Source organism: Papio anubis, chromosome 9 (genome assembly GCF_008728515.1).
Source record: "Papio anubis isolate 15944 chromosome 9, Panubis1.0, whole genome shotgun sequence".
NCBI lineage: Eukaryota > Metazoa > Chordata > Mammalia > Primates > Cercopithecidae > Papio > Papio anubis.
In genome coordinates, this window is record NC_044984.1 from 82,356,655 (window position 1) to 82,382,290 (window position 25,636).

The following is a 25,636-nucleotide window of genomic DNA, read 5'->3' on the forward strand; positions in this document are numbered from 1 at the left end:
TGCCAATTAAAACATTGTTCAACAACTGCCCTGAATAATAAACCAATCGTTGTCTCGTTCTACCACGCATTAAAGTGTATTTCTATTGGAATCCCTCTAACAGATTCATCACCAAACTGTAAAGCTGGGACTTCATTCAATTTATTTATACTTTATATGTCATCATTACTGAGGGCCCAGCTTAAAATCCAGGTAAAGAAATAAGAAGTGAGGTTTCCTCCATAAAGAATATCGCAAAACAGAAATCAAAGGTACAATTTTCCTTCTCAATCTGTGCAATCTAACTTGGTTTACAATTAAAGAATGATTTTAATTGTCAAACTTTTAAATTTTATTAAAATGTTTGGAGTAATGTACGGAATGAATTCCAGACCTACATAAATACACTGGCAGCTGTTGGTAATTTGCATTTTTATCAGTTTTGAAAGAGCACAATGTACTTCCTGCATCTTATTTTCAGAATTTGCATTTTTATCATCTTTGGCTATCCACTATGTAGCATGGAGTACTTGAGTATCTCATTCTTGGAATTTTCATTTTTGATTGTAAATCAGATGATGTCTGGCACTTTTTTTCTCATTTTTCTCTTCTCTCAACCTCCAGGTTTACTTGCTCCCATTTCTTCTTGGCTCTAATAATAAAATACGCAAAATATTTCAATTATTTTCTTGTTTAGTGCACCGATATTTTGTTCTTCTTTTGCTAATTACTTGCCATAAATCTAAAGGCAAAGAAAAACTAATCTTACTGTTTTAACTTATAAATTTTCAAAATGCCATTCAAATAGTCCACTTCTTTTTGATGCTTACTATGTTTTGCATTTGGATGGAGGGGTGGAAAAGAATGGAAGTGACACCGTCTATAAGGCTGTGCTATGGGGCATGCAGAATGAACAGAACGAAGGCTCCATCATATGGAGACAAGCAGCTTCCTTCGCACCAGCAATATCCCTATTACAAAGGACATGTGGCCTCAAGAGAAGGTCACCAATGAGACTGACATCTCCAGTTACCTTCAGCTCCTGCCCCTAATTCCCACAGACACGTGCATTCTCCTCTATTATTGCATTATCCCCACAGTATCCAATAACATTTTTCCAAAAGGCTTCTCCTGTCCATTTACACTTCCGTGGCCCTGGCTGCCAGTGCCCTAGAGGAACAGACTCATGGCAGCTTGTGTTTTCTGCCTCCTTTCCTCCAGCAGGCCATCTGTCCATTGGGAAATGCTGAAAATGTTGCTCTGTGACCTTGCAGGAATATGTGCAAGAAGAAACATAAGCTAATCTTTCTCTTCCTATTCTGGTGATGACAACAATTGGGAAAGATATACATTTTCAGGTTATGAATTTCCCAATCAAAAGAAAATAACAAAACAATCTATTTCATTATAAAATCTAATTTCTTAAGTCCTCATTCTTCCTCTGCATGTAAATTTAGTTCAATTCAGCGATTTATTAGGCATCTCACTTTTATATTTCAGTCACATTCAGATTTAAAATTTTTTCTCAGGGTTTTCTCTGTACCCCACCTCCCTGCTACTGATCCTAATGTCCGGAAGTGGAACAGGAGAGAATGGTTGTTGCTGTCAGAGAGCTAGTAAGATAATATAATTGCAACAGTCCTGACATGGGTGGGTCCTGTGCTGGGCTCTTATTTTTCTTTAATGGTGGTCTAGATACCCAGTCTAAGGTTTCTTGAAATTTAATGTGTATCTTAATCACCTGGGAATGTTGCTAAAAATGCAGATTCTTATTCAGCAGGTCTGAGATGGAGATTCTACATTTTAAAAAAGCTCCCAGGTGATGCCACTGCAGCTAGTCCTCAGACCATAGTTTAATTAACAAGGATTTGGTCAGTGGATGCCGGCTCAGTTTCTCCTTGGCTCTCTGACAGAAGCAATCTGTCGAGATTACAGTTAAATACCAACCCACCCCAATATGGCTCAACAAGAGCCTCTTTCTGGTGCTTATCCTTTTAATCCCAGCTCGAAGGCTTCATCTGGACCCACTGGTCCTCTCTCCCACTAACTCTCTCCCACTTGAGGCTCACAGGAATGTGAGCTGCCCTCCCACGCAATCTTAGCACTCGAAAAATCTCAAGAAGCTGTCTCCAGTCCTCTCATATTAGACATGGCTTGTCTTCCCCCTAACCCAGGTTTAACACTGAAAAATTTCTCTTCAAAGCTTTTCTGTCTAGATTGCATCTGGGAACTGCAATACAGCCATTTAGTGCTAGACATGGTACACTAGATGGTACACATCTAGTACACATGGTACACAGCTAGATGGTACAATACTATGTGCTGAAGTGACCCTTCCTTTCCCAAATCCTTCTATAATTCATGTTTATCTGGGATGGGAGGGGAGAAGGCTACTGAAAGAAAAGAGAAGTCATTACGACAGGGCTAAGGGAGGAGCACATCCCTTAATACTCCAAATATCACCTCACCCATAAGAGGACCATAGGAGAAACGGCTATAGAGCTCAACAATTTCAAGTTTCACCCAGGATTTTCATCAACTCTTCACCTCTTTCCCCACCCCCCAAATTCAGTGCTATCACATGTGAAAATTCACACAAAGTTAAGAGAAAGTATAATCAATTAAATAGCACTAGTGTCTAGGTTTGTGTGAAGGTGCCAGAGTTCATACTCTATATTGCTTTTGCACCATTAGTGCAAATGTCAACACAAGAGAAATGCAAATTATTGGTCTTATGGATCATGCTTTGAGAACACAGCTGCATAGTAATATTTGATAACACAAATATAACATTGTTAGATAGTAGTAGAAATATAGATACATCAGAGAAAAAGAAGTATTTAAGGACCAGGTCAGGATATATTCTCTCACAGCACAGTATGATTTGGGAAAGAACGGGGGAAAATGGAAAACAGTCGTCCCCAGTATATAAATGTATAACACACATCTGTGCCTTGAGTCACAGTTGTAGTCAGTAGGAGTTCCCTAACTGGAACTTTTTCTGAAATGTTCAGTTGTCTGAGAAGTAATCGAAAGCATTTTATCCCCTGTAGATTTCCAAATCTACCGAACCAGCCCAGGACAGTCTGGGAAAAGACACCAAGCTGTTCAGCAAAAGAACAACCTGAGCTCAGGGATACAACAAACCTCTACCCTGAGGAGGTCCCAAAGGAACCCCAGTCTCCCAGAGTACAGGATTCCACAAGGAGGAGACCACAGTCCCTCAGAATCTACTGGCTGAGAAATTTCATCTTGGATATCCTGTCAGCCTGCACCAGCCAATATCTGGCTATGGTAGATATAGCAAAGCTTTAATGTCTTGTGTTGAAATACAGTTTTATATATTTGCTTTGCAGCACAGCAAAAAAATGCATCTTAACATATTACATAATTGCTGCAATTACTGTTTGTTGCCTGGGAAAGAACTGTATTAAAACGTTTTTGGGTAACACAGAAAAATAGACAAAGAAGAACACAGTAAAACAGTAAAATTAAATTACTAGTAGACAAGATATCTACTAAACTCCAAGTAATTAAGTGTGCATATATATCTTGAAATTTTTATTTATCTTCATGTTTTCTAAAATACTCCTTGTACTTAAAAACTTATTCATTTTTGGAATTGCATTATATGTTAAAACCACTTATAAATAGTTACCTGGATATATCTTTCCACTTTTTGAATATGTTTTTGAAAAAGGAATTCGTTTTCGCCAGGCTGAATCATTATATGATGTTGACATATATTTGTCTGAGGGAAAAAAAAATCCAGAATTAAATATTTTATACCTTTAAAATCACATTCCAAGGGTGTTTCAAAGTTATAAACATCTCAGGGGTGCAGCTATTCTCTAAGTAATTCATTTTACCATTTCAAAGCTAAGGCATCAGGGATACAAGTGAGTTTATTAAGACTATTTAAGTTATAAGTGAACGTGGCTACAGATTCTTAATTGGTTGTTCAATGCTTCAAGTAAGGGTAAGCTACAGGAGAGTATGATATCTAAATGTAATAAAAACTTTCACTGCATTACTTCATCATAGTTTTGCATCAATTCTGCTAATGTTTATTAGAGCTTTTATTTAAAAACTGTGAAACTATCAGGTACAGCCCAAGTCCCATATCCTTCCATGCAGCGACTTCCATGGTCGCAGTAATTGGCATGATGCAATAGTGAACTCACTGCCCCAGACAGCCAAAGCATTTATATCCTGACCTGGTCCTTAAATACTTCTTTTTCTCTGATGTATCTACATTTCTACTACTATCTAACAATGTTATATTTGTGTTTTCAAATATTACTATGCAGCTGTGTTCTCAAAGCATGATCCATAAGACCAATAATTTGCATTTCTCTTGTGTTGACATTTGCACTAATGGTGCAAAAGCAATATAGAGTATGAACTCTGGCACCTTCACACAAACCTAGACACTAGCAACTCTTCTAGTACTCATTGTATTCTTCACAGCCATCCACTTGCAGTAAAACAATAATAACAATATCAATACATAAAAGAATAGTAATAAATAAAATTTAAAACAAGATTCACCTAAGAATATCCTCATTTACAAATAGACATCCATATATCATTCTATTCTAAAGCAAAGAGAAAAATAATTTAAATAATGCAAATGTATATTGAAATTGTAAAAGAAATATATACACCTACTGTGTACCCATAAACTTTTGAAAAAATTTCTTAAATTGTAAAAGAAACTAAGAAAGATATAGTCTTATGTTTCCATAAGTTCAAAATATTCAGAACGCCACTACCTAAACCATGAACTTGGAAAAATACAAACATGAAATCATATAGAATTGAGCAGCATTTTGTTAAGTTTAGAGAAGAGAAACCCAACTTCAAAAGAGCAAAATCCATCTGAGACACAGGAAGAAAAAGAGATGAAGACATTTGGTTCTCTTCTCCCCTGTAGTCTTGTACTTCCTGACATATACTATGACTTTGCCTATTATTTGATGAAATGATTTAGAAGCAATCTATCCATGGTGAGAGAGATGAGAGGTTGTCAAAAATATGGCAGTTAGCCCCCAAACTAACCCTTTCAGAAAATAATCATGAAGGCCTACAGAAAAGTCAAGGCACTAGCCTGACAGTGATAATTGAACAACGCAGTTAGTGGAACAAGAAAATGTCAACCATTCAAAAACAATCCTCCAGAGCGACACGAAGCTGTCCAGGAGGAACGAAGTGCAGTGCTCGGAGGAAAAAACTCTAGGGAGGTGCGATCTGAAGTCATCTGCACACAACATGAGCTTTCTTCCATATCCTTTAAATCATGTGCAGGACTGCACATGGAAGAAATCCTCTAACTAGTTTCTATGGTGGTGATGGCCAGGGAAAACAAGAGGGGAGTAGGTAGCAGTGAAGATTAGCCAAGCCATCAGGAAATTCCATGGAAATGCAAACTACAGACAAGAGTAAACCACATCAACAAAGGATCTCACCTGGACTGAGGTTGGGTTTGGGTTCCTTGTTAACATGGACTTTATTGTAGGATCCATGCATGGGCCTGCTGTGGGGAGGTGCATTCAACGCGACAGTCCTGACAGCATCTCTTTGAACGTGGATATAGGATGCATTCTCAGCATTTCGATTTTTATTGTTGCGATGATAACTCATTTTATTTTGGGGACTTGGGGTCTGTACTGCTGTAAAGAAAGGTGGGAGGGAGTGAGGAATAAAACAGGCTGGTTTCACACCCATAAATAACATATTGCACTATAAGTACTTGAAGTTGAGTTGACCCTTAAAGTAACATTTATGTCACATGACAGTAATTTGTTTTTCAGGTAGAAGATATCTGTTATTGAATATTTGTTTTAAAATTACAGTTCAGAAATATCAAATATATGGACACCTTACCTCTTCTCATTCCAGAGTCGGGAAAGTTCTTTGGTTCATCATAAATCCATTTTCTTTTTTTCACACCTTTAAAATGAGGCTTCTTCACTGGCTGGACATCGTTCACTTGAAAAGATACAAATTTTAGAGTTTTTTAAGAGATGCTTTCATCCCTGAAATTACTGTAGGTGATAATTACATATCTGTGCATTCACATGTCAAGCAAGAGGAAAAAATAAATGCACCATTCTCATACTTTACTTCTTAGAAAAAAAGGTGATTTATTTTTAAGTGCCAAAAAAATCTATGTTGGAAATAGATTGATGAAATAACCTTCAATAAGTAGCTTTCCTCAAAGAAAAATACTTTCCTCCAAAGGAATGTGTGGATTCTTTTAAAGGAACATAAAATTGCATTCAAAATATAATTATAAATCTCATTATAACACTATTGTTAAGTAGTTTTAGAACTCTTATTTTCAACATGAATCTTTTTGTACTTTTTTAGCCAAAACTACTACTTCTTAAGAAGTTGAATTAACATAAAATACTTTCCGTGAATTTTACCTTATTCTTTTAAGTTCTTAAGTTGAGTGTACAGGTAGTTTGGTCAAGATTGAGCAATCAGAATTTGTAAGTTCTAAGAATATTACATTTTTCACTTTTTATTTGTATATTTTTCCATCAAAAATTTTATATGTGTTCTCAATTTTTCAGGAATTTCCATAGTACATATCTCCAGATAATCTTAAAACAATTTTGTAGAGGGGGCATTCTGTTACTTCACCATGCAGAGCTCCTGAAAATTCACAAGTGACCACTGCACATAGAAACTGAACATCAAGTGTACAGTGTAGATTACACTAGCTCTCTACAGTAAGTTAATTAATCTTTCTGTGCCCTAACCCTCAGCTTAAGCTTTAAGCCCTCAATAAAGCTCTGATTCACTGTCTCCTCCTGAAACATCATGCCCCAATCCACTCCCAAGCTCCCAGTGCAAGGATTTGGAATCCATATTTTTAACAAGTGCCACTAAACTGGGCTTCTTGAGGGCAAATCACAAGTATTCCCATCAGTGCCAGGCTGCGATCCAAGAATATTATAAGGGTTCAATAGGTAAAATAAGGAACAGACGGAAGAAGGGAACGGATCAGGAAGATTCACAAGTCTTAACTGTATCAAGAGAAATAGCTCACTGAACTGAATGTCAAGGAGAAGCCAAACTAATAAACACTAATCCAAAACATAATAAAAAGCTGCCAATGTATTATTCCACTATGGGTGCAATTTAAAATGTTATGCTAGTGAATCTTCCAAAAAGGTAGTGTATTATTAATTTTAATACCAAAATTAAGCTAGTGGGAGAGCATATAATTTACTAGGACCTACATCACAGTTCATTGTCAGAGTTAGTTAGTAGAGGATATTGTCTTTAATTCTTAGTTCTGAATAATTTTCAAACCTTTTTTCTTTCTTTTTTAAAATTCTATTTTAAACAAGCAAAACAAATCCATGGTAAGACAAATATATCTAAGGCCAAAAAGTGATAGAGCTAATGTCTCACTTGAAGAGGGGTCCTCTCTGCACTTCATACTGATATTCTCAGTAGCATTTAATACATGCGTTGTAGGTACTAGTCGGGTAGTTAGGGAACGCTTTGGATGAGAACTGTCCTTGTTATCTTTTAAAGCAAATTAAGAAAATAAAATGTCAATATTAGTTTTAAAAAAGCATTTCAGTTGGCATTTCATTATTCAAACATTACATGATGGGAACGCCTCTTTAAAATAATGTATATATTTATGAATTGTGAGAAAAGCATCATTAACATTCCCTAGTTGCCACATGGATTTCATAATGTCATCAGTAACAAAACAAAACTCTGAATCTATAGCCATCATTTTCAATATGTAAATAAAAACTCGTGGCAGTATTTTCAATATCTCCATACAAAAGATGTAAAAGGTTTCACGTTTTTACATTGAATGGTCCCATTCAAATTGGGGTTATGAAAATATTTTAAATGTAACAACTTTAACTTCCTATATGCTTTGGAGCAGGACTCCTTAGTAGGGCTTTCCACAATTATGAAAATGTTCTAAATCTGTGCTGCTCAATACGGCAGCCACTAGCCTCCTGTGACTATTGAGCACATGGAGTGTGGCTAGTGCCAATGAAAAGTTGAATTTTGTATTTTATTCAGCTTTAACTTAAATTTAAAGAGTCATACATAGCTGGTGGCTACCATATTAGTATAGCTTTCAGAGTTTCTTTGATGGACTAGGGAAAACCTTTGCATCTCTGAGTGAGAAAATGAGAGAAAGATTTACAATTTTCCACAAAAATAATTTGATCACAGGCAACCTTTCCTATACTTGAGAATATTTAATGGTAGAGATGGTAGATAAAATGGGTTTACATTTTGATTGAGAGTATGTGAAGCCCCCTAATTACAGGACAGCTGTGCTTTTAGTCTGTGACTGAGAGGCACTCAGCAGAGAGATACCAGCTGATGTATTCTAAGTACAGTTAAGGGCAATGTAAAATTATAGAGGATGTATTTTATCATATCTCTTGATTATTCACAGACTAGTGTTAGCAATAATTATAAAATACAGAAGTCTTTTTGAGATTAAACTCTTCACAATGTTCACAAACAATGTTTTCTAACAAAATTCATTTATACTGATATTATAAATTAAAGGACTTGGTGTTGCCATTTAAGAGAGCCAGTAACTTTAGAACTAGCAATATTAGAAATTATACAGTCCAACAGGCTATTTTTCCGATAAGAAAACTAAAAAAAGATAAATTGTCACGGTCATACAATTAGGGACAGAGCCAGGACTGGAACCTTAGAGCTCCTGACTCCTATTCAGTATATATTTCAATGTATTACCATTCCTCTTATATTGGTTTTTATAACAAGCAAGCTTATCTTTAACTTGTCTAGACAAATTACAAATGTATCAAAATTATATAATAATTCATTACCTTTAGTATTTGAACATTTTGATATGGTGATTTCTTTCTCTTCAGTTAAAGCTTCACTTTCATCAACTCCAAGAAATATGACCCTCTGTGGAACATAACAGTCACCTCCTATGACAAAACCTTACTGTCAGTGGCAACAATGGCAGAAAGTGATACAAACTAGCTTTCAATACAGGAACATTTTCTACAATACCCCTTTTGTCCACCTTTCTTTGGACACTTCTCAGTGATACCATATCCATCTCCATACATTTATATGCTTAGATTAATACATGAGTATTAATATATATGTATATGAATACACAGTATGTAAACTTACATATAGATAATTGAAAGAAAATTCAGTCAACAAAATTTTCCTTAATGTATGAAATGCATATGATCTTTAGTCCCAAATCTTTAATCTGACTACTTTGAGAGATACTCAGAGTAAATGTAATTTATCTTCCATATAACATCTTCAGATATATTAAAGCAGTTTCCATATTTCCCCAAGGACTTCTATTTTCCAGGATAAATATCTATAGTTGCTTTAACTTTACATACAAAATTCCAAAATTCTTCACCATACAAGTTACCTTTTCTTAATATAAAATATTTGTTTCAAATAACTTTATTTTAAAATGACACCCAAATGTGAACCAAGCTGTGGAGAAATCAGCAGAACTAGTAAAATAATACTTGCCATTCATGGAGTCATTTTCTAGGAATCAGACCCTTTACTGAGTACTTTAAATAACATTTAACTATCTTTCTTTCTATACTGCTTCTAACAATCCAATGTGACTTTACTGTGACTATTTGGTAGTGAAAACACATTCCTAAATTGTAAAGCATGTGGCCATAAAAACTCACTCTATTTTCCCCTCAAAAATTCCATCATATTGGGTTTTTCCCAACTTAAAGAAAAGCCACTATTTAATGTTTTGTACCTAAGTATAAGAATGTATGTTTATCATTGCTTGAAGTTATCCTGCAAGATTTGGCTCATTGTTCCAACAAATTAACCTCCAGTTAACTGTAAATCATATAAACATGTCTACCTTCACGCAGTTATTCAATGCATTTAAACATATCACCCTTTATTCTACAAGTATTTGCTGAGTGCACATAATGTGCCAGGCATTCTACTACAGAGATTTATCTATAGTGATTGATTATATGCAGTTCCTGGCCTCAAGGAGCTTATGCAAAACCAGTGATAAAAATGTCAAAAAGACTTTTGGTTTCTGCCATGACCAAAATGGCTTTTATCGGAATAACTTTCATCCTAAAAACAATTATAAAATACCAAAACAAACTGATTGGAAAACCACCCAATGCATGTGACTGCAATGCCTGAGAGCAATGGAGGGACACAAAGTCAATTATATGTTCACATTCACCCTGGTTTTTTCCCTGAAAGAGTTACACTCCACACTCACTACAGATTTTTCTCTGAAAGCATATCTAATTCATCATATAAGGAAATAACAAGCAGAAAGTGACACCAAGGAGGTGAAAAAGAAAGAGCCGAAAAGTCTGGGACTGTCTAATTGGCTTGAAATTGAGGGGGGAATGAAAAAGGAAGAACAACAAAGAAGTTCCTCTGAAATAGGCATAAAACTCCCTTTAAATTGTTATCTGACTCCCACACTTTTCAAGTACAGAGTGGAATCCTAGGAAATAAACAGAAACAGCATCTGGGAGGCTAAAAACTGCTCAGAGATTTCAGCATCTACATGCTGCTTGGGAGGTAAAATTTGCCATTCAAGCCTTGCCAGAGTAGAGGTATCTTGGTGAACATCCCATGTCTCAGTTGATAACCCAGTAAGGCAATGTTTTAGGGGTAAGGGTCTTATCCTAGGAATAAGGACTATACCTTCAAAAAAAGGAAAAATAATGTATCATCTACCACATCATCCCTAATAAAGCCCAGAACTAGTCCTTCACAGAATGAAGGTGGCCTGCTGATCATCTAGCTTCCTGCCAGAAGAAAAGTTTCTCTGTGGAGAAATAACATCATTCATACACTATGTAATTTTTATCCATATTGTTCAGCATCAAATACAATATTAGAAGGCACAGTGAGACAGAACAATTGAGCAAAAACCTGAGGAAAATGAAAGATACCCAAATGTAATCAAACAGGAAGTTGCAAACAAATAACAGGAACGTTATCAAAATAAAGAACTGATGGAGAATCTAAGTAGAAAATCAATAAGAAGGTCAAATAGAAATTTAGAATTTAAAATATGGATTAAAGAGCAGAGAAGAAGAGAATTAGTGAACAGGACAGTAGGTTGTCAGAAAGTATCCAGATTTATCTATAGAAATCAATAAGAAAAAAAAAAAACATTTAAAATGGGCTAGAGACTTAAAAATGCACCAGACAAAGGAGAAGGTCAACATGGCCAATAAGTTTATGAAAAGGTGCTCAACATTATGAGTCATCAGGGAAATACAAATTGAAACTACAACGATGTACCACTAGCCACCCACCAGAAAGGCTAAAGTTAAAGGACTGAAAATACTAACTGTGGGTAAGGATACAGAGCGAGCTAATCTCAAAGAAAAGGTGTGCATATGACCTTTAGAAGACATGTTCAAGAAAGTTAATAATAGTCCCAAACTGGAAATACTGTCCGTCAAATCCCAATATCAATACTCATGGTCCTTTCATGCATTGTTTTTATGTTTGTTTGTTTGTTTGTTTGTTTGTTTGCAAACGTATGCAGAGTGGTGGAAATTTTGAGTTGCTGGACCCACACATTCCTAGCTGAGGTCTAGCAATGGCAATGCTCAGTATTCTCATTTCAGTTCGTACAGAGATGATCAGAGAATGGCTGGAGACCGGAGGGGGCAGCGCAGTACAGTGGAAGAAGCTCTGGCTCTGGGGAGAGGTAGAAGGGGTTTGAATCCCAGTTCTGAGGCTTGTTGGTGGGGCAACCTCAAGACAGTCACTTAAGACTTCTGACCTTTGTTTTCTCTTTTGTAAAATAAGGAAAACAGAATCTACCAGGATGAGTAATTTCTACGATTTAAGATTATAATCTGTGTGAGATGTATGTATATGTGTGTGTGTACATATCTCCCCAAGAAGCAATGGTTCAGTGTTTGCTAATTCTGTGTTCATGTCAACTTTAGAGAACATAGCTACCAGGAATAACAAGAATCAATTGTGCGTGTGTTTGTGTGTGTATCAAATGTGTGTGTACATATACTATATACATAGAGAGAGAAATGCCCATGTGTGTTTTTATATATATACGTACACATAACAGTATGTGTCTTATATGTAGATATGTGTGTATATATGTGGTATATATCTATCTATGTATAGATATTTAGGGCAAAGTAAAAAAAAAAGATATTTACTGCTACAATCAACGGCATGGATCAGTCTAATACAAAGAGCATTAAGTAAAAGAATCCAAATTAAAAGAGTTCAAACTGTATATTTCCACTTATATAAAGATCAAAAAATGCAAAATTAGCCTATAGTAATAGCGATCAGAGTAGTGATTACCCTTGGGAGAAGACTATTGACTTGTAGAGAAGGAGCCATCTGGAGTACCATAAATATGGTTATACTGATACATACACAAGTAAAATTTTAACAAGCTATTCATTTCAGATCTTTGAACTTTATTAAAGTGCAATAACACATTAAAATAATATTAAGACAAGATAATGCCTCAAGTATTTTTCTTGAAATGAATACTAACTCATTAATTATAATTTCAGTTTTGATCATCTTCATTTCAAAGATGTCTTGTGAATACAGGCCGCAGAAATTTGTTTAGAGATATCTATCATACACATATACCCAGAAGATTCTTTTATCCAGTGACACAGAGAACATTATGATGCCTGGAAAATCAACAAGTCTGACTATACCAGAATTTAATATGCCAGATAATAGAATTTTTTAAATATTGTTTTGCTATGGCTTTTCAACTAGTTCATTACTCTAACAATATTATTAATATTAGATAGACTAATGACAGTATAATGACATTCTCACATTTTCTAACTCCCAACAAAGTAGGAAATAAATTATTAATGTTACAACGTGAAGGAAAGTTTATTTTAATATGAAACCATTAGTTTATCAATGGTTGAAAATAACCTTTTATTAACCAAAAAGGCAATCTGATTTAATGACATTTCAACAAACTGTTTAATTAGAACTGCTCAGGTTAAGTGGATCCCACTTATATAGATTATATAGACAGTGTGAACTCTGTTGGGAGAAACTGCCAGTGTTTCTAATTTGTAGCTAAAACTTATTGCTTCAAGGCAACCAAACAAAGACAGTTAGACTAAAACAGCTAGACTAAAACTGCTGCAGACATAAGAAAGGAGAAGAAATAATCATATTACTTTAGCACCAAAATAAAAAAAAAAGGTGGGGGCGCACACAGAAGAAAATGGCTGACACCAGGGCAGCAGAAAGTATCACCAATACGCCTAAGAGATACTGGTACTTATTGATACCTGCTCTCAACCTCCTTCCTACTCCTCACACACATTCTTCCTACCAGCCACACCTTTGAACCTCCCCACAAAGTCTCTATATATTTTCAAAACAAACGCTTGGAATTTTCAGTCCAAAAGACAGATTTTCCAACCTGTTTATGCTAAAAAGCAGTTCCAAAATATTTAAACTATAATACACAGTTAGAATGTGTTGACAAATGATACATATTTCAATATGGCTCCTTTAAAGTAGACTTTAAGTCCACTGGACTCGGTGGCTCACGCCTGTAATCCCAGCACTTTGGGAGGCCAAGGCAGGTGGATCACTTGAAGTCAGGAGTATGAGACCAGCCTGACCAACATGATGAAACCCCGCCTCTACTAAAAATACAAAAATTAGCCGGGGGTGGTGGCATGCACCTGTAGTGCCAGCTACTTAGGAGGCTGAGGCAGGAGAATCACTTAAACCCGGGAGACAGAGGTTGCAGTGAGCCGAGACAGCACCACTGCACTCCAGCCTAGGCGACAGAGTGAGACTTCTCATAAATAAATTAATTAATTAGTTAATTAATTTTTAAAAAGTAGACTCAATCAAATGATGTATTAAGTGCCTCCTTCATTTATAGCTCTGTTATAGTATATTACAGCACATACATAACACCTGAATTCATTATAGTCTGGAGTTAAGCCTACCCACAGACACACACACACACACACACACACACACACACACACACACAGGTTTCTCATTAAAATATGTAAAATGGAATGTCTTACACACTCAACACAAATTTGTACAAGGTATTTGGCAGAGATTTTGGTCTGTGAAAGCAACTGATTTTGTGATATACCTCCAACTCCTTGTGTTAAACATGACATAGACAAAAAAAGAAAATTAGTTGTAAAAGATAAAATTCAGACTCACTTATTATGTGGTGATATATTCAGAGTCAATCAGTAATAAATTAACTCACCTCCATTTTCAAAAGCAGCAATGTCAGTCTTTGGTTTCCCGTGCGATGATGTTTTTATTTCACCTTGCCTTTCATATTGGCTAAGTTTTGTTGGAACTGTAAGACTATCTCCTAGAAATAAGAAAAAAAAAGTCACCCCAGTAATTGGTAGATGCTTAAATAAGAAATTTATGATAGAATTCATGATGAAAGTAAAAAAAGCTTTAAAGTTAATGCAAGTATTGTTTGCACAGTGATCTGATAAACAATAAATTCATAAATACATGAGTTTTAAATTCTGTGTCAATAAAGAAGTAAGCAAGTACAGTCTCCTATTTGGATTATTTATTCAATGGCAATTTAATATATTTAGTTTGATATGTTTCTCATATAAGAAATTTTGTAATATTGCTTTTGATTTTATGTGTTCACCATGAACAATCAGATAAAAAGTATTAGAGTCACTATTGACTACAAAATGCTGATTACACTGATAATTAAATAATACTCTCAGCTTTCCTCATGCATTTCTGGATAATTTTCTTCTAAAATAAACTATTAAAAGCAGAATAGAAGAGACATAATAACCTAATGCAATGTGTGATTCTGGATTGGATCCTAGCTAGACCAGGGGAAAAAATGTATTTTACTATAAAAGACATTAATGGCATAATTGATAAAATTTGTGGGAAAAGAAGGTTGCAAATGATATTGTATCAGTGGTCATTTTCTGATTTTTGTATTTATATTACAGTTATGTAAAAGCAAAGAGCTATCATGTCTGTAACTTATTCTCTCAAACAGGTCAGAAGATTATAACAATGTGTGTATTTAGAGAGACTGACAATTCAAATGTGGTAAAATGCTAACGTTTGAAGGAAATCTAGGTGAAGGGTATGTAGGAATTAACTGAAACTATTTTAAAATAAAAAGCCTTTAAAAGCATAATATAAAGCAAAAGTACATATAATTGTCTTTATAATCTGCCATTTTTAATGTTCATTGTTAACTTGTTTTCTTCTTTTGTTTTTGTTTCCTTTTGTTTTTTTCTCCTCTAAGTAGTGCGGGCCTGCAATCTGTCCTTCCCTATATGGCCCCCAAGTCTTGCGGACTCTTCTCCATCTGATGATGTCTTGCTGCCACCTACCGCCTTATGTTTGAATAGTTCGCTACAAACACTTGTACATACTGCAGATGTTCATCCGCAGTAAATCAGGTTCTCCAAAGGTAAGCACCATAAAACGCAAAGCCTTCTATTTGTCCTCCAGCCTGGCCCCTGAAATAGCCTGGTCCACAGAAGACTCTCATTCAATGACAAAATAATCTCTGTTCCGCCACTAGCGTCATTCTGTGATCTCTCTTTCGTTCTTCTTGGGCCAGGCTTACTTTTCTATTCAGAAAGAAAAATCTAGAACTCTTTCACAGGGGGATTTTTTTCAAAGACAAATAAAATGGTAAAAGCAAATTATTTACAGGATTATCCCATGGAGTGTGTAGTGTCATTATGTGTTAATGAAGTCTATTCATTCTGTCCCCTCTCTAGAATAACATAATCCCATTAATAGCAGCTTTGGGTCATTCAATACAAACACCTTCTTCTAGCTCTCAGTTATGATGTATTATCACTTTATTCTTCCGTACATCATACTAAATAATTTAGTCTATCACACTAAGTATCTCTTACATATCACTACGAAAGTTGCCTTTTCATTTCTTACCTTCTTGCAATTCACTGCCATTTTCCAAAGGCTTTTCTAACTCTTTTTCTGCTGTAGGTGCCATGCTTTTTGATGATAAAATATCTGGAGGAGTATGAAATCTGTAGTATTCCCCTAATCAACCATAAGAAAAGTAATTATTAGTATATTTATCACATCAAGTATTAGAAAATACAAAAATATTTGATTTCTTACCAGATTTATAACACATCTCCTTTATTGCTCTTTTTTCTTCAATTTCTTCAGGGGTCTTTGTCCATAAACTAGAAGCATCTATAGGATATATATTTTTTAAATTAAATTGTCCCAAAGCCAAATAATCCGAAAATTTATAAACCAGAAAGGAAAATCCCAAATACTGTTCTCATGGATAGATTACTTTTTTATATTTTTAAAATCAATAATTTTCCATACTAGTAAATATTTCAAATTACTACATTTTAAGTATTGAAAACAATGTCAAGAGAAAACAAAGGGCTATGTATTATGCACTTGGAAATGGGACACTGAATGTCTAGACTCCATGTTGAGATGGTGTATGTTTATTTCGAGGTTGAAGTAGGCATGAAAGACATGGAGCTTCAGCGCACAGAAACAGTAATAAATAGCTCTGTCTATTCCTAAGAACAGAAACTATGGTGGCCTGTAGTCCATAGAAGGACATATTCCAACACAAAGACAGATTGAGAGTTTTTCTTCATGCTTATCTTATATATACACACTTTCTGGCACCACTGTGCTGGGTTGCTATGGGAGGCAAAGGATGACTAAAATCCAAAGACATGGGTCTTAAGCCTGTTCATACTCTTGTGAGGATGACTTAGAATAATGCAGATAACAGTGATTTATAGATTGTAAACTACTACATAGATCTCTGTAACTTCAAGGATTAAATGTGAAACTGATATATTATTAACACATATGTAGATAAACAGATACACATGTGCATCAATGTTTTAGAAATAGTTATATATAAAAGAGAGCTTATTAGTATCTCTATAAGCACCTATAGATATATAAATATATATACACATTTATATAGATATATATTTTATACTTTAAGTTCTGGGATACATGTGCAGAACGTGCAGGTTTGTTACATAGGTATATATGTGCCATGGTGGTTTGCTGCACTCATCAACCCTCTACAATAGGTATCTCTCCTAATGTTATCCCTCCCCTGGCCCCCCACTCTCGGACAGGCCCTGGTGTGTGATGCTCCCCTCCTCGTGTCCATGTGTTCTCATTGTTCAATTCCCACCTACGAGTGAGAACATGTGGTGTTTGGTTTTCCATTCTTGTGTTAGTTTGCTGAGAATGATGGTTTCCAGTTTCATCAATGTCCCTGCAAAGGACACGAACTCATCCTTTTTTATGGCTGCATAATATTCCATGGTGTATATGAAGCGCCAATATATACTTAAGCATCATATCTGTCTCCCAGCCATCATACAACAAAAACTTTCCAATCCAAAAGATCATAAATATGTTAGACTTAGAACATAATTAATTAAATTTGTTTAATACAATTATAATTATTTTCTCAGCAAAATCTGCCTTATATATTACATCATAAACCTTTATAGTTAAATACATATGTAGAAAATGTTGTTAGGTTTTTGAATGTGCATTGTAAACCTGAAAAAAGGCCTACTAACCATTTTGTTCATCTACTTCCTCTTCTTCCTCAAAATTAGTTTTTAAAACTAAAGGATGGTGGATCGGTCGTGATATATTTTCCTGAGGTTTCAGAGGTTCCTGACTCTGGGTTTGGAGTGGAATTCCTTCCTGACTTTCTTTCTGTAGTGTGATATCTGCAGAGAAAATGCAACATTTCAGTCCTTTCAAGATACATGTGATGATAAGTAGATTTAATAATCAATCATTGCCCTCCTAATTAACTATATATTATTTTAAAATGTGTACAATAATAATACAATAATGGATTGTGTTTCCACACACTAGCAATGATTAAACTGAAAATGAAATGATAAATAATCCCATTTACAATAGCATCAAAGAGAAAAAAATATTTAGGAATTAATTTTAACATAAGGTGCAAAAATTTATATTCTGAAAAAGATTGTTGAAATAAGAAAAAATATTGTTGAAAGAAGCTAAAGAAATGTTGAAATGGAAAGATATCCTTGTTTATGGATTGATTTGTGGTTGGTATGGCAATATTTTCCAAATTAATCTATAGGTATGATACAACTCTTATCAAAATCCCAATGGACTTATTGGCAAAAATTGAGAAGCCAATTCTAAAATTTATATGGACATTATTACAAAACTAAAGTAATCAAGACTATCAGGACTAGCATAAAAATAAAAGTACATCTATGAATCACTGGAATAGGATTGCAAGACCAGAACTAAATATTTATATGAATCAATTTATGCTCAACTGATTTTCAACAAGGGTACATAGACCATTCAATGGGGGAAAGAATAGTATTTTCAACAAATGTTGCTGGGATGACTAAATTGCCATATGCAAAGTAATTAAGTTGCACAACTTCATCACATCAGAAATAAAAATTCAGACAAAGTGGATCTAAGAACAAAATGCAAGAGCTGCAATTATACAACTCATAGAAGAACCCTTAGGTCATGCAAAGCTTTTTTAGATATGACACCAAAAGAACAAGCAATTAATGAAAAATAGCCAGCCCCCTGGCACATGGAAGTGAGCCATGAAAGCGCCTGCCAACAAGGCCCAGATTTTGCTGGAAAGAGTTTCCAGCCTTCTCAGCCAGAGAATGAAGAAACACTCAGAACCCCAAGGTGGCACAGAAAGAATAAATTAGATCCAGCCTGGGCAACATGGCGAAACCCTATCTCTACAAAAAATACAAAAATTAGCCAGGTGTGATGGCACACACCTGGAGTCCCAGCTACTCAGGAGGCTGAGGTAGAAGCATCACTTGAGCCCAAGAGGTTGAGGCTGCATTTAGCTGAGATCATGCCACTGCACTCTAGCCTGAGCAACAGAGCAAGACTCCGTTTCAAAACAAAAACAAACAAAACCAAATGAGATATCACTTCATACTACAATGATTACAATGATTAATTTTTTTAATTAAAAAGACAATAACAAGTGTTGACAAGGATGTGAAGAAACTGCAATCTTCTTAAATTGCAATTGGGAATGTAAAATGCTGTAGCTACTTTAGAAAACAATTTGGCAGTTCCTCAAAAGATTAAACATGGAGTCATCCTATGTCTCATCTATTCCATTTTCAGCTACCTACCAAGAGATGTGAAAATATATGTCCATATTATACAAATGTAATCATTTGTACACAAATGTTTATATCAACATTGTTTATAACAGTCAAAAAGTGGAAACAACCTAAATTTCCATGATAAATGGATAAATAAAATGTGGCATATCCATAGAATGGAGTGCTATTTGGCTATAAAAAGTAATAAAGTACTTTTGCATGTGAGAGCATGGATGAATTTTGAAAACATGCTAAGTGGAAAAAGTCATTCACAAAAATAGTATATTGTATGATCCCATTTATATAAAATATCAAAAATAGATACATTTATAGAAACAAGAAGTAGTGACTGTGTAGGTTTTGGGAATTGGGAAAAAGTAGGGGTAACCGTTAATGGGTGTGAGTTTCTTTTTTGGAGTTATCCAGTGTTCCATTGGAAAGAAATGAGGAGTAACTATTAATTGGTGTGGATTTCCTTTTAAGAGTGATCCAGTGTTCCAAAATCAAATATTGTTCTTTGATCCATTTTGAGTTAATTTTTGTTCATGATGTGATGCAGTTGTGCTACTTAATTACTTTGCATGTGGCTATCTAGTTGTCTTGGCACCATTTGTTGAAAATACTATTTTTCCCCATTGAATGGCCTATATGCCCTTGTTGAAAATCAATTGAGCATAAACTGATTCACATAAAAGTTTATTTCTGGTCTTACAATCCTGTCTCAGTGATATATAGATCAATTTTTATGCTAGTCCAAATAGTCTTGATTACTTCAGTTTTGTAGTAACTTGTAGACTTTGAAATCAGGAAGTGTAAGTCCTCCAAATTTGGTTTCCATTTTCCCGATTTTTTTTTTTTTTTCACTATTCTGGGTCCCTTAAATTTCCATATAAATTTTAGAATCACCTTCTCAATTTCTGCAAATAAGTCCATTGGGATTTTGATAAGTTCTACACTGAACCTGTGGATCAATTTGGAAAATACTGGCATACCAACCACAAAGTCAATCTACGAACAAGGGTATCTCTATTTTTCAAGGTGTTCTTTAATTTCTTTCAAAAATCTTTTGTAGTTTTCTGAATATAAACTTTGCACATCTTATGTTAAATTAATTCCTAAATATTTTTTCCTCTTTGATGCTATTGTAAGTGGGATTTTTTTCATTTCACTTTCAGTTTGTTCATTGCTACTGTAAAGTAACACAATCCATTACTGTATATTAATATTGTATCCTACAATGTTGCTGAACTTATTTCAAATAATTTTTAGATTTCTAGAATTTTCTAAATAAAAGATCATGCCAAATGCAAATAGAGATAATGTTGCATCTTTCTTTCCAATCTAGAAGCTTTTTAGCTGATTATACTGCAACAATTTCCCTGTCATGACTACAAATGACAAGAATGAACACCCTTGTCTTGTTCCCAATCTTAGGGGTAAAGCTTTCAGATTTCATCAAGTATGATGTCAGTCCTGTATTTTTTATATATATTCTTTATCGGGTTGAAGAAGTTTTCTTCCGTTTCTAGTTTGTGGAATAGTTTTATAACGTATGTGCCAAATTTTTATCAACTGTTTTTTATTCATCTGTTAAGATGATCGTGTGTTTTTTGCTCTTTATTATATTACTATGGTATGTTATTATTATTACAGAAATGGATTTTGGGAAGTTTAACCAACCTTGCTTCCGGGTTAATCTCACTTAGTTATGGAATATAATCCCATTTTAAAGCTGTCAGATTTAGTGTAATCAAATTTTGTTGAGTATTTTTCAGTTCTATATTCATAGGAAAAGTTGGTCTGTAGTTTTCATGCAATGTCTTAGAGCATCTCACAGATATGAGTCGGAAAATGTTCCGTGGTCTTTTGTTTTTTTGGAAGAATTTGTGACAAATTAGTACTAATTCTTCTTTAAATGCTGCTTATAATTCAATATTGGAGCCATCTGAGCCCAGATTTTAATAGTGGCAATGTTTTAAAATATCAAATCAATCTCTTTATTCCTATAGATGTACTCAAATGTTTTTTTTCTAGAGTCAGTGTTGGTAGTTTGTGTCTTTCTAGAAATTTGTCTATTTTATCTAAGTTATCTAATTTGTTGAAATATAGTTGTCCACATTATTCCCTTTTAAATCTTTTTATTTTCGTAATATTGGGAGTGATGTCTCATTTTTCATTTCTGATTTTATTTTTGTTTGTTTGTTTGTTTGTTTGTTTTTGAAACGGAGTCTCGCTCTGTCGCCCAGGCTGGAGTGCTGTGGCCAGATCTCAGCTCACTGTAAGCTCCGCCTTCCGGGTTCACGCCATTCTCCTGCCTCAGCCTCCCGAGTAGCTGGGACTACAGGCGCCCGCCACCTCGCCCGGCTAGTTTTTTGTATTTTTTTAGTAGAGACCGGGTTTCACCATGTTCACCAGGATGGTCTCGATCTCCTGACCTCGTGATCCGCCCGTCTCGGCCTCCCAAAGTGCTGGGATTACAGGCTTGAGCCACCACGCCCGGCCTCATTTCTGATTTTAGTAACTTCAGCCTATCTCTTTTTTTCTTGGTCAGTCAAGTTAAAGATTTTTAATTTTCCTGATTTTATCAAATAACAAATTTTGCTTTCCCTGATTTTCTCTATTGGTTTTCTTTATTCATATTCTCTAGTTCATTAATTTCTGCTTTAATTTTTATTACGTGCTTCATTCTGTTTGCTTTGGGTTTAATGTGCTCTTCTTTTTCCAGTGTCTTAAGGTATAAGTCTAGGTTATCCATCTGAGATTTTTTTAAAAATACATAGGCATTTACAACTTATAAATATTCTTCTAAGCACTGCTTTACTTAGATGCCATGAGTTTTGGTATGCTATGTTTTACTTTTATTAAACATAAAGTATTGGCTAATTACCCTTGTAATTCTCTTGTAATTTCTTGGTTATTTACACATGTGCTATTTAATTTTCACATATTTGTGAATGTCCTAATTTTTTTCTCTCAAAGTTTTAAACCATTATATTAAGAAAAAATACACTGCACGATTTCAATCATTTTAAATTTATTCAGGCTTTTCTTATCACCTAGTATGTGATCTATACTGGAAAATGTTTCTTATGCACTGGAGAAAAATGTGTACTTTACTGTTGTTAAATGGAGTGCTTCGCTGATGTCTGTTAGGTCTAGATGCTTTACAGTTGTTCAATTCTTTTATTTTCTTGTTTATAATTGCTTGCATGGTATATATTTTCCATTCTTTTATTTTCAGCTTGTTTGTTCTATTGAATTTAAAAAGTGTTTTCTATAGACAGCATATAGTTTTATCTTTAATTTTATTCTCACAATCTCTGCTTTTTGATTGAATTTTTTAATACATTCACATTTAATGTAATTATTGACATAGTTGGATTTAGGTGCACTATTTTACTTTGTTTTCTATATGTTTCATGTTCTGCTGTTTCTCTTTCTTTTACACTGATGAATATTTTCTAGTATAATATTAAATTCCTTTGATCATTCTTCATTTTTTACATTATTTTCTTAGATTGCTCTATGGCTTACTATATGCTTCTTAACATCAGAATCGATTTCACTTTTATTAATTTAATGCCAGTGAGATACATACAAGAGGTTACTCCTATGCTCTATGCTCTCTTCCTTCTTCTGTGCTATTGTTACCTATATTACATTTCTATACATGACAAACCCAGTTATACATTGTTATAATTATTACTTAAGATAATTGTATGTTTCTTAAAGGAGCAAAGAGGGGGAAAAAAGATCAAGTAGGTATTTATAGTTTGTTCTATAAACAGAGACTATTAACATTTTTATTTATAACTTCTAATTCTTATCATTTGTTCCTATGGATTTGTGTTACTATCTGGTGTCATTTCTTTGTCATCATACAGTTTTGCTTCCATCTGCCTTTGTATGGCTATTTTTTAAATATATTACATTTCTAAATGTAATAGACTAAAAAATATAATTTTATATATTGTTTTATAAAATTTTTAAATCAGATTATAGAAGGAAAAGAAATATGCCCTTATGATAGTTTTATAGTTACACAACTACATTTATCAGCATACTTTGTTTCTTCATATGGATTTGAAATACTGACACAGGTCACTTGCTTTCCACCTGAAAGTTTTCCTTTAGTATTTCTTTTCAGGTGAACATACTGGCAACAAATTCTCTCAGTTTTTGTTTTCTGGGAATGTCTTTATTTGCCTTTTTATTTTTGAAATACAGCATTTAAAACTAGTTTTCTGAACAAAGATTCTTGATTGCCACAACTTTTGTTCTTTCAGTCTACAGTGAATACTGCCTATATTGTTTCTGATGGGAAGGTAGCTGTTAATCATACTGGAGTTCTATTATATGTAATAAAATACTTTTATCTTCTTGTTTTCCAGAATTTGCCTTTATCACTGGTATTTATCATTTTTATATGATGTGTCTGGCTGCAGATATATTTGTGTATATCCAACTTAGAGTTTGTTGGGCTTCTTGTATATTCAGATTAATTTTTTAATCAAATTTGGGGAATTTCAGCCATTATTTTTTCTTTCCTTACATTTTGGTAAAATGCCTCATATTTATCTTAGGCTTTGTTCATCTCTTTTTCATTTATTTTTCTCTTGGTTTTTGAGATTATATAATCTACGTTGATTTATCTTCAAATTTACTGGTTCTTTCTTTTGCAGTTCTCAAATCTACCCTTGATCCCTTATAGTATTTTTTTTTTCCATTTCAGATATTGTGTGCTCAACTCCAAAATTTCCATTTTTTAGGGTTTTTTTCATGGTTTTTATCTATCGATAGTCTCTATTGTTGAGATGTTGTCATAATACTGTTCTTTACTTCTTTACGCAGGAGTTTAGGTCTTTGGACATACTATAATTACTGCTTTAAATCATTGTCTGCTCATGAACACTTTTCAAAGGAAGACATATATGCAGCCAACAAACATATGAAAAAGTGCTCATTATCACTAATCATTAGAGAAAGGCAACTCAAAACTACAATGAGATACTATCTCACACTAATCAGAATGGCTATTATTAAGAAGCTAAAAAATAACAGATGCTGGTGAGGCTGCAGAAAAAAGGGAATGCTTATACACTACTAGTGGGAATGTACAATTAGTTCAGCCATTGTGGAGAGCAGTTTGGCAATTTCTCAAAGAACTTAAAACAGAAATACCATTTGACCTAGCAATCCCATTATTTGGTATATACAGTCTACCATGAAGACACATGTATCTGTATGCTCATCACAGCTCTATTCACAATAGCAAAGACATGGAGTCAACCTAAATGCCCAACAGTGGTAGACTGGATAAAGAAAATGTGGCACATATACACGATGAAATACTATACAGCCACAAAAAAGAACGAGATCATGTCCTTTGCAGCAACATGAACGGAGCTGGAGGCCATTATCCTAAGTGAACTGACACACTAATAAAAAACAAAACACTGCACCTTCTCACTTATGAGTGGGAGCTAAACATTTAGTATACATGGACACAAAGAAGGGAAGAACAGACACTGGGGCCAACTTGAGGGTGGAGGGTGAGAGGAGCATGAGGATTGAAAAACTACCTATCAGGTACTATGCATGTCTTCTTCATCATTAGATGAGATTCAATACTCAGGCTTTAGCTGCAGAAAGACATACTTCTTCTGAGATTAATTTAGAATGATGATGATAGTAACACTGATTACTCATTCTTTGCCAAGAATTCTAAACTATTGAGTATTAATCTGTTAAATTCCTAAAACCCAATGACAGGTACTATTACTATCTCTACCATACAAATGAAGAAATTGGGCCAGAGAGGTACTAAGTTGCCCATGTTTACAGTGGCAAATATGTGGTAGATTGATATTTCAAGCTAGTCTGAGCTAGAGCTACTATTCTTAATCTTTGCCTATTCTGGTTCCAAAATCTAGCTCGGGAGCTTCTGGAGTAACTGCAGTACATAGAGAAGGACAACTAGCTCAGAACCAAGGGTTGGTGAAGGAAACACGGATCCAGCGGGGTCTGAGGTCAGTTCTGTCCCTAATCTCTTCAATTGTATAAGCCAAGAATTCCAATTTTCCCTTAAATCAAATTGAGTTGGGTTTCTCTCCTTAAAACCAGTAATATACTGGAGTAGGCTCAGATAAGCATGTAGAACTGGCAAATTTTCAGGAATTTTGCAAGCATACTGATGTCATATTTATAGCTTGAAATTGGCTGTAGAGACAATATTTTCTTTGATGGCAACTGGCAAATGTGAACCACCAGAGCTGTTTTGTTTTGGATTTTTTCCCATTTGTTTTTTGGGGTAGAGGAGCAAGGTAGGGGAAAGGAGCCAGTTGTTAAAACATTTAGCACTACTCCGCTGTTTATGACCAAGGGAGTCTCTCCGAGTACTCATAAGAGACTACTATATCACATCATGCCAGGGCATTTCA

General features: G+C 34.5%; 1 protein-coding gene across 6 annotated transcripts in view; it reads right to left on the reverse strand.

Moving 5' to 3' along the window:
* Window positions 1-307: 307 nt before the first annotated feature.
* C9H12orf50 (chromosome 9 C12orf50 homolog) overlaps window positions 308-25,636 on the reverse strand; it is a 45,055-nt gene continuing 19,726 nt past the window's right edge. For 3 of the 6 annotated variants that reach the window (XM_017946093.3, XM_003906928.2, XM_003906929.3), the window contains exons 4-13: window positions 17,628-17,783; window positions 16,165-16,242; window positions 15,970-16,083; window positions 14,273-14,383; window positions 8,838-8,945; window positions 7,408-7,524; window positions 5,866-5,970; window positions 5,448-5,651; window positions 3,638-3,730; window positions 308-631 (exon numbers count right to left, since the gene is read on the reverse strand). In XM_017946093.3, coding sequence (XP_017801582.1) covers window positions 606-631; window positions 3,638-3,730; window positions 5,448-5,651; window positions 5,866-5,970; window positions 7,408-7,524; window positions 8,838-8,945; window positions 14,273-14,383; window positions 15,970-16,083; window positions 16,165-16,242; window positions 17,628-17,783 — 1,112 coding nt within the window. In that variant the 3' untranslated portion in view covers window positions 308-605. The remainder of the gene's footprint in view (window positions 632-3,637; window positions 3,731-5,447; window positions 5,652-5,865; window positions 5,971-7,407; window positions 7,525-8,837; window positions 8,946-14,272; window positions 14,384-15,969; window positions 16,084-16,164; window positions 16,243-17,627; window positions 17,784-25,636) is intronic. The other 3 variants (XM_031650650.1, XM_017946092.3, XM_009181388.3) reach the window with 2 other exon arrangements.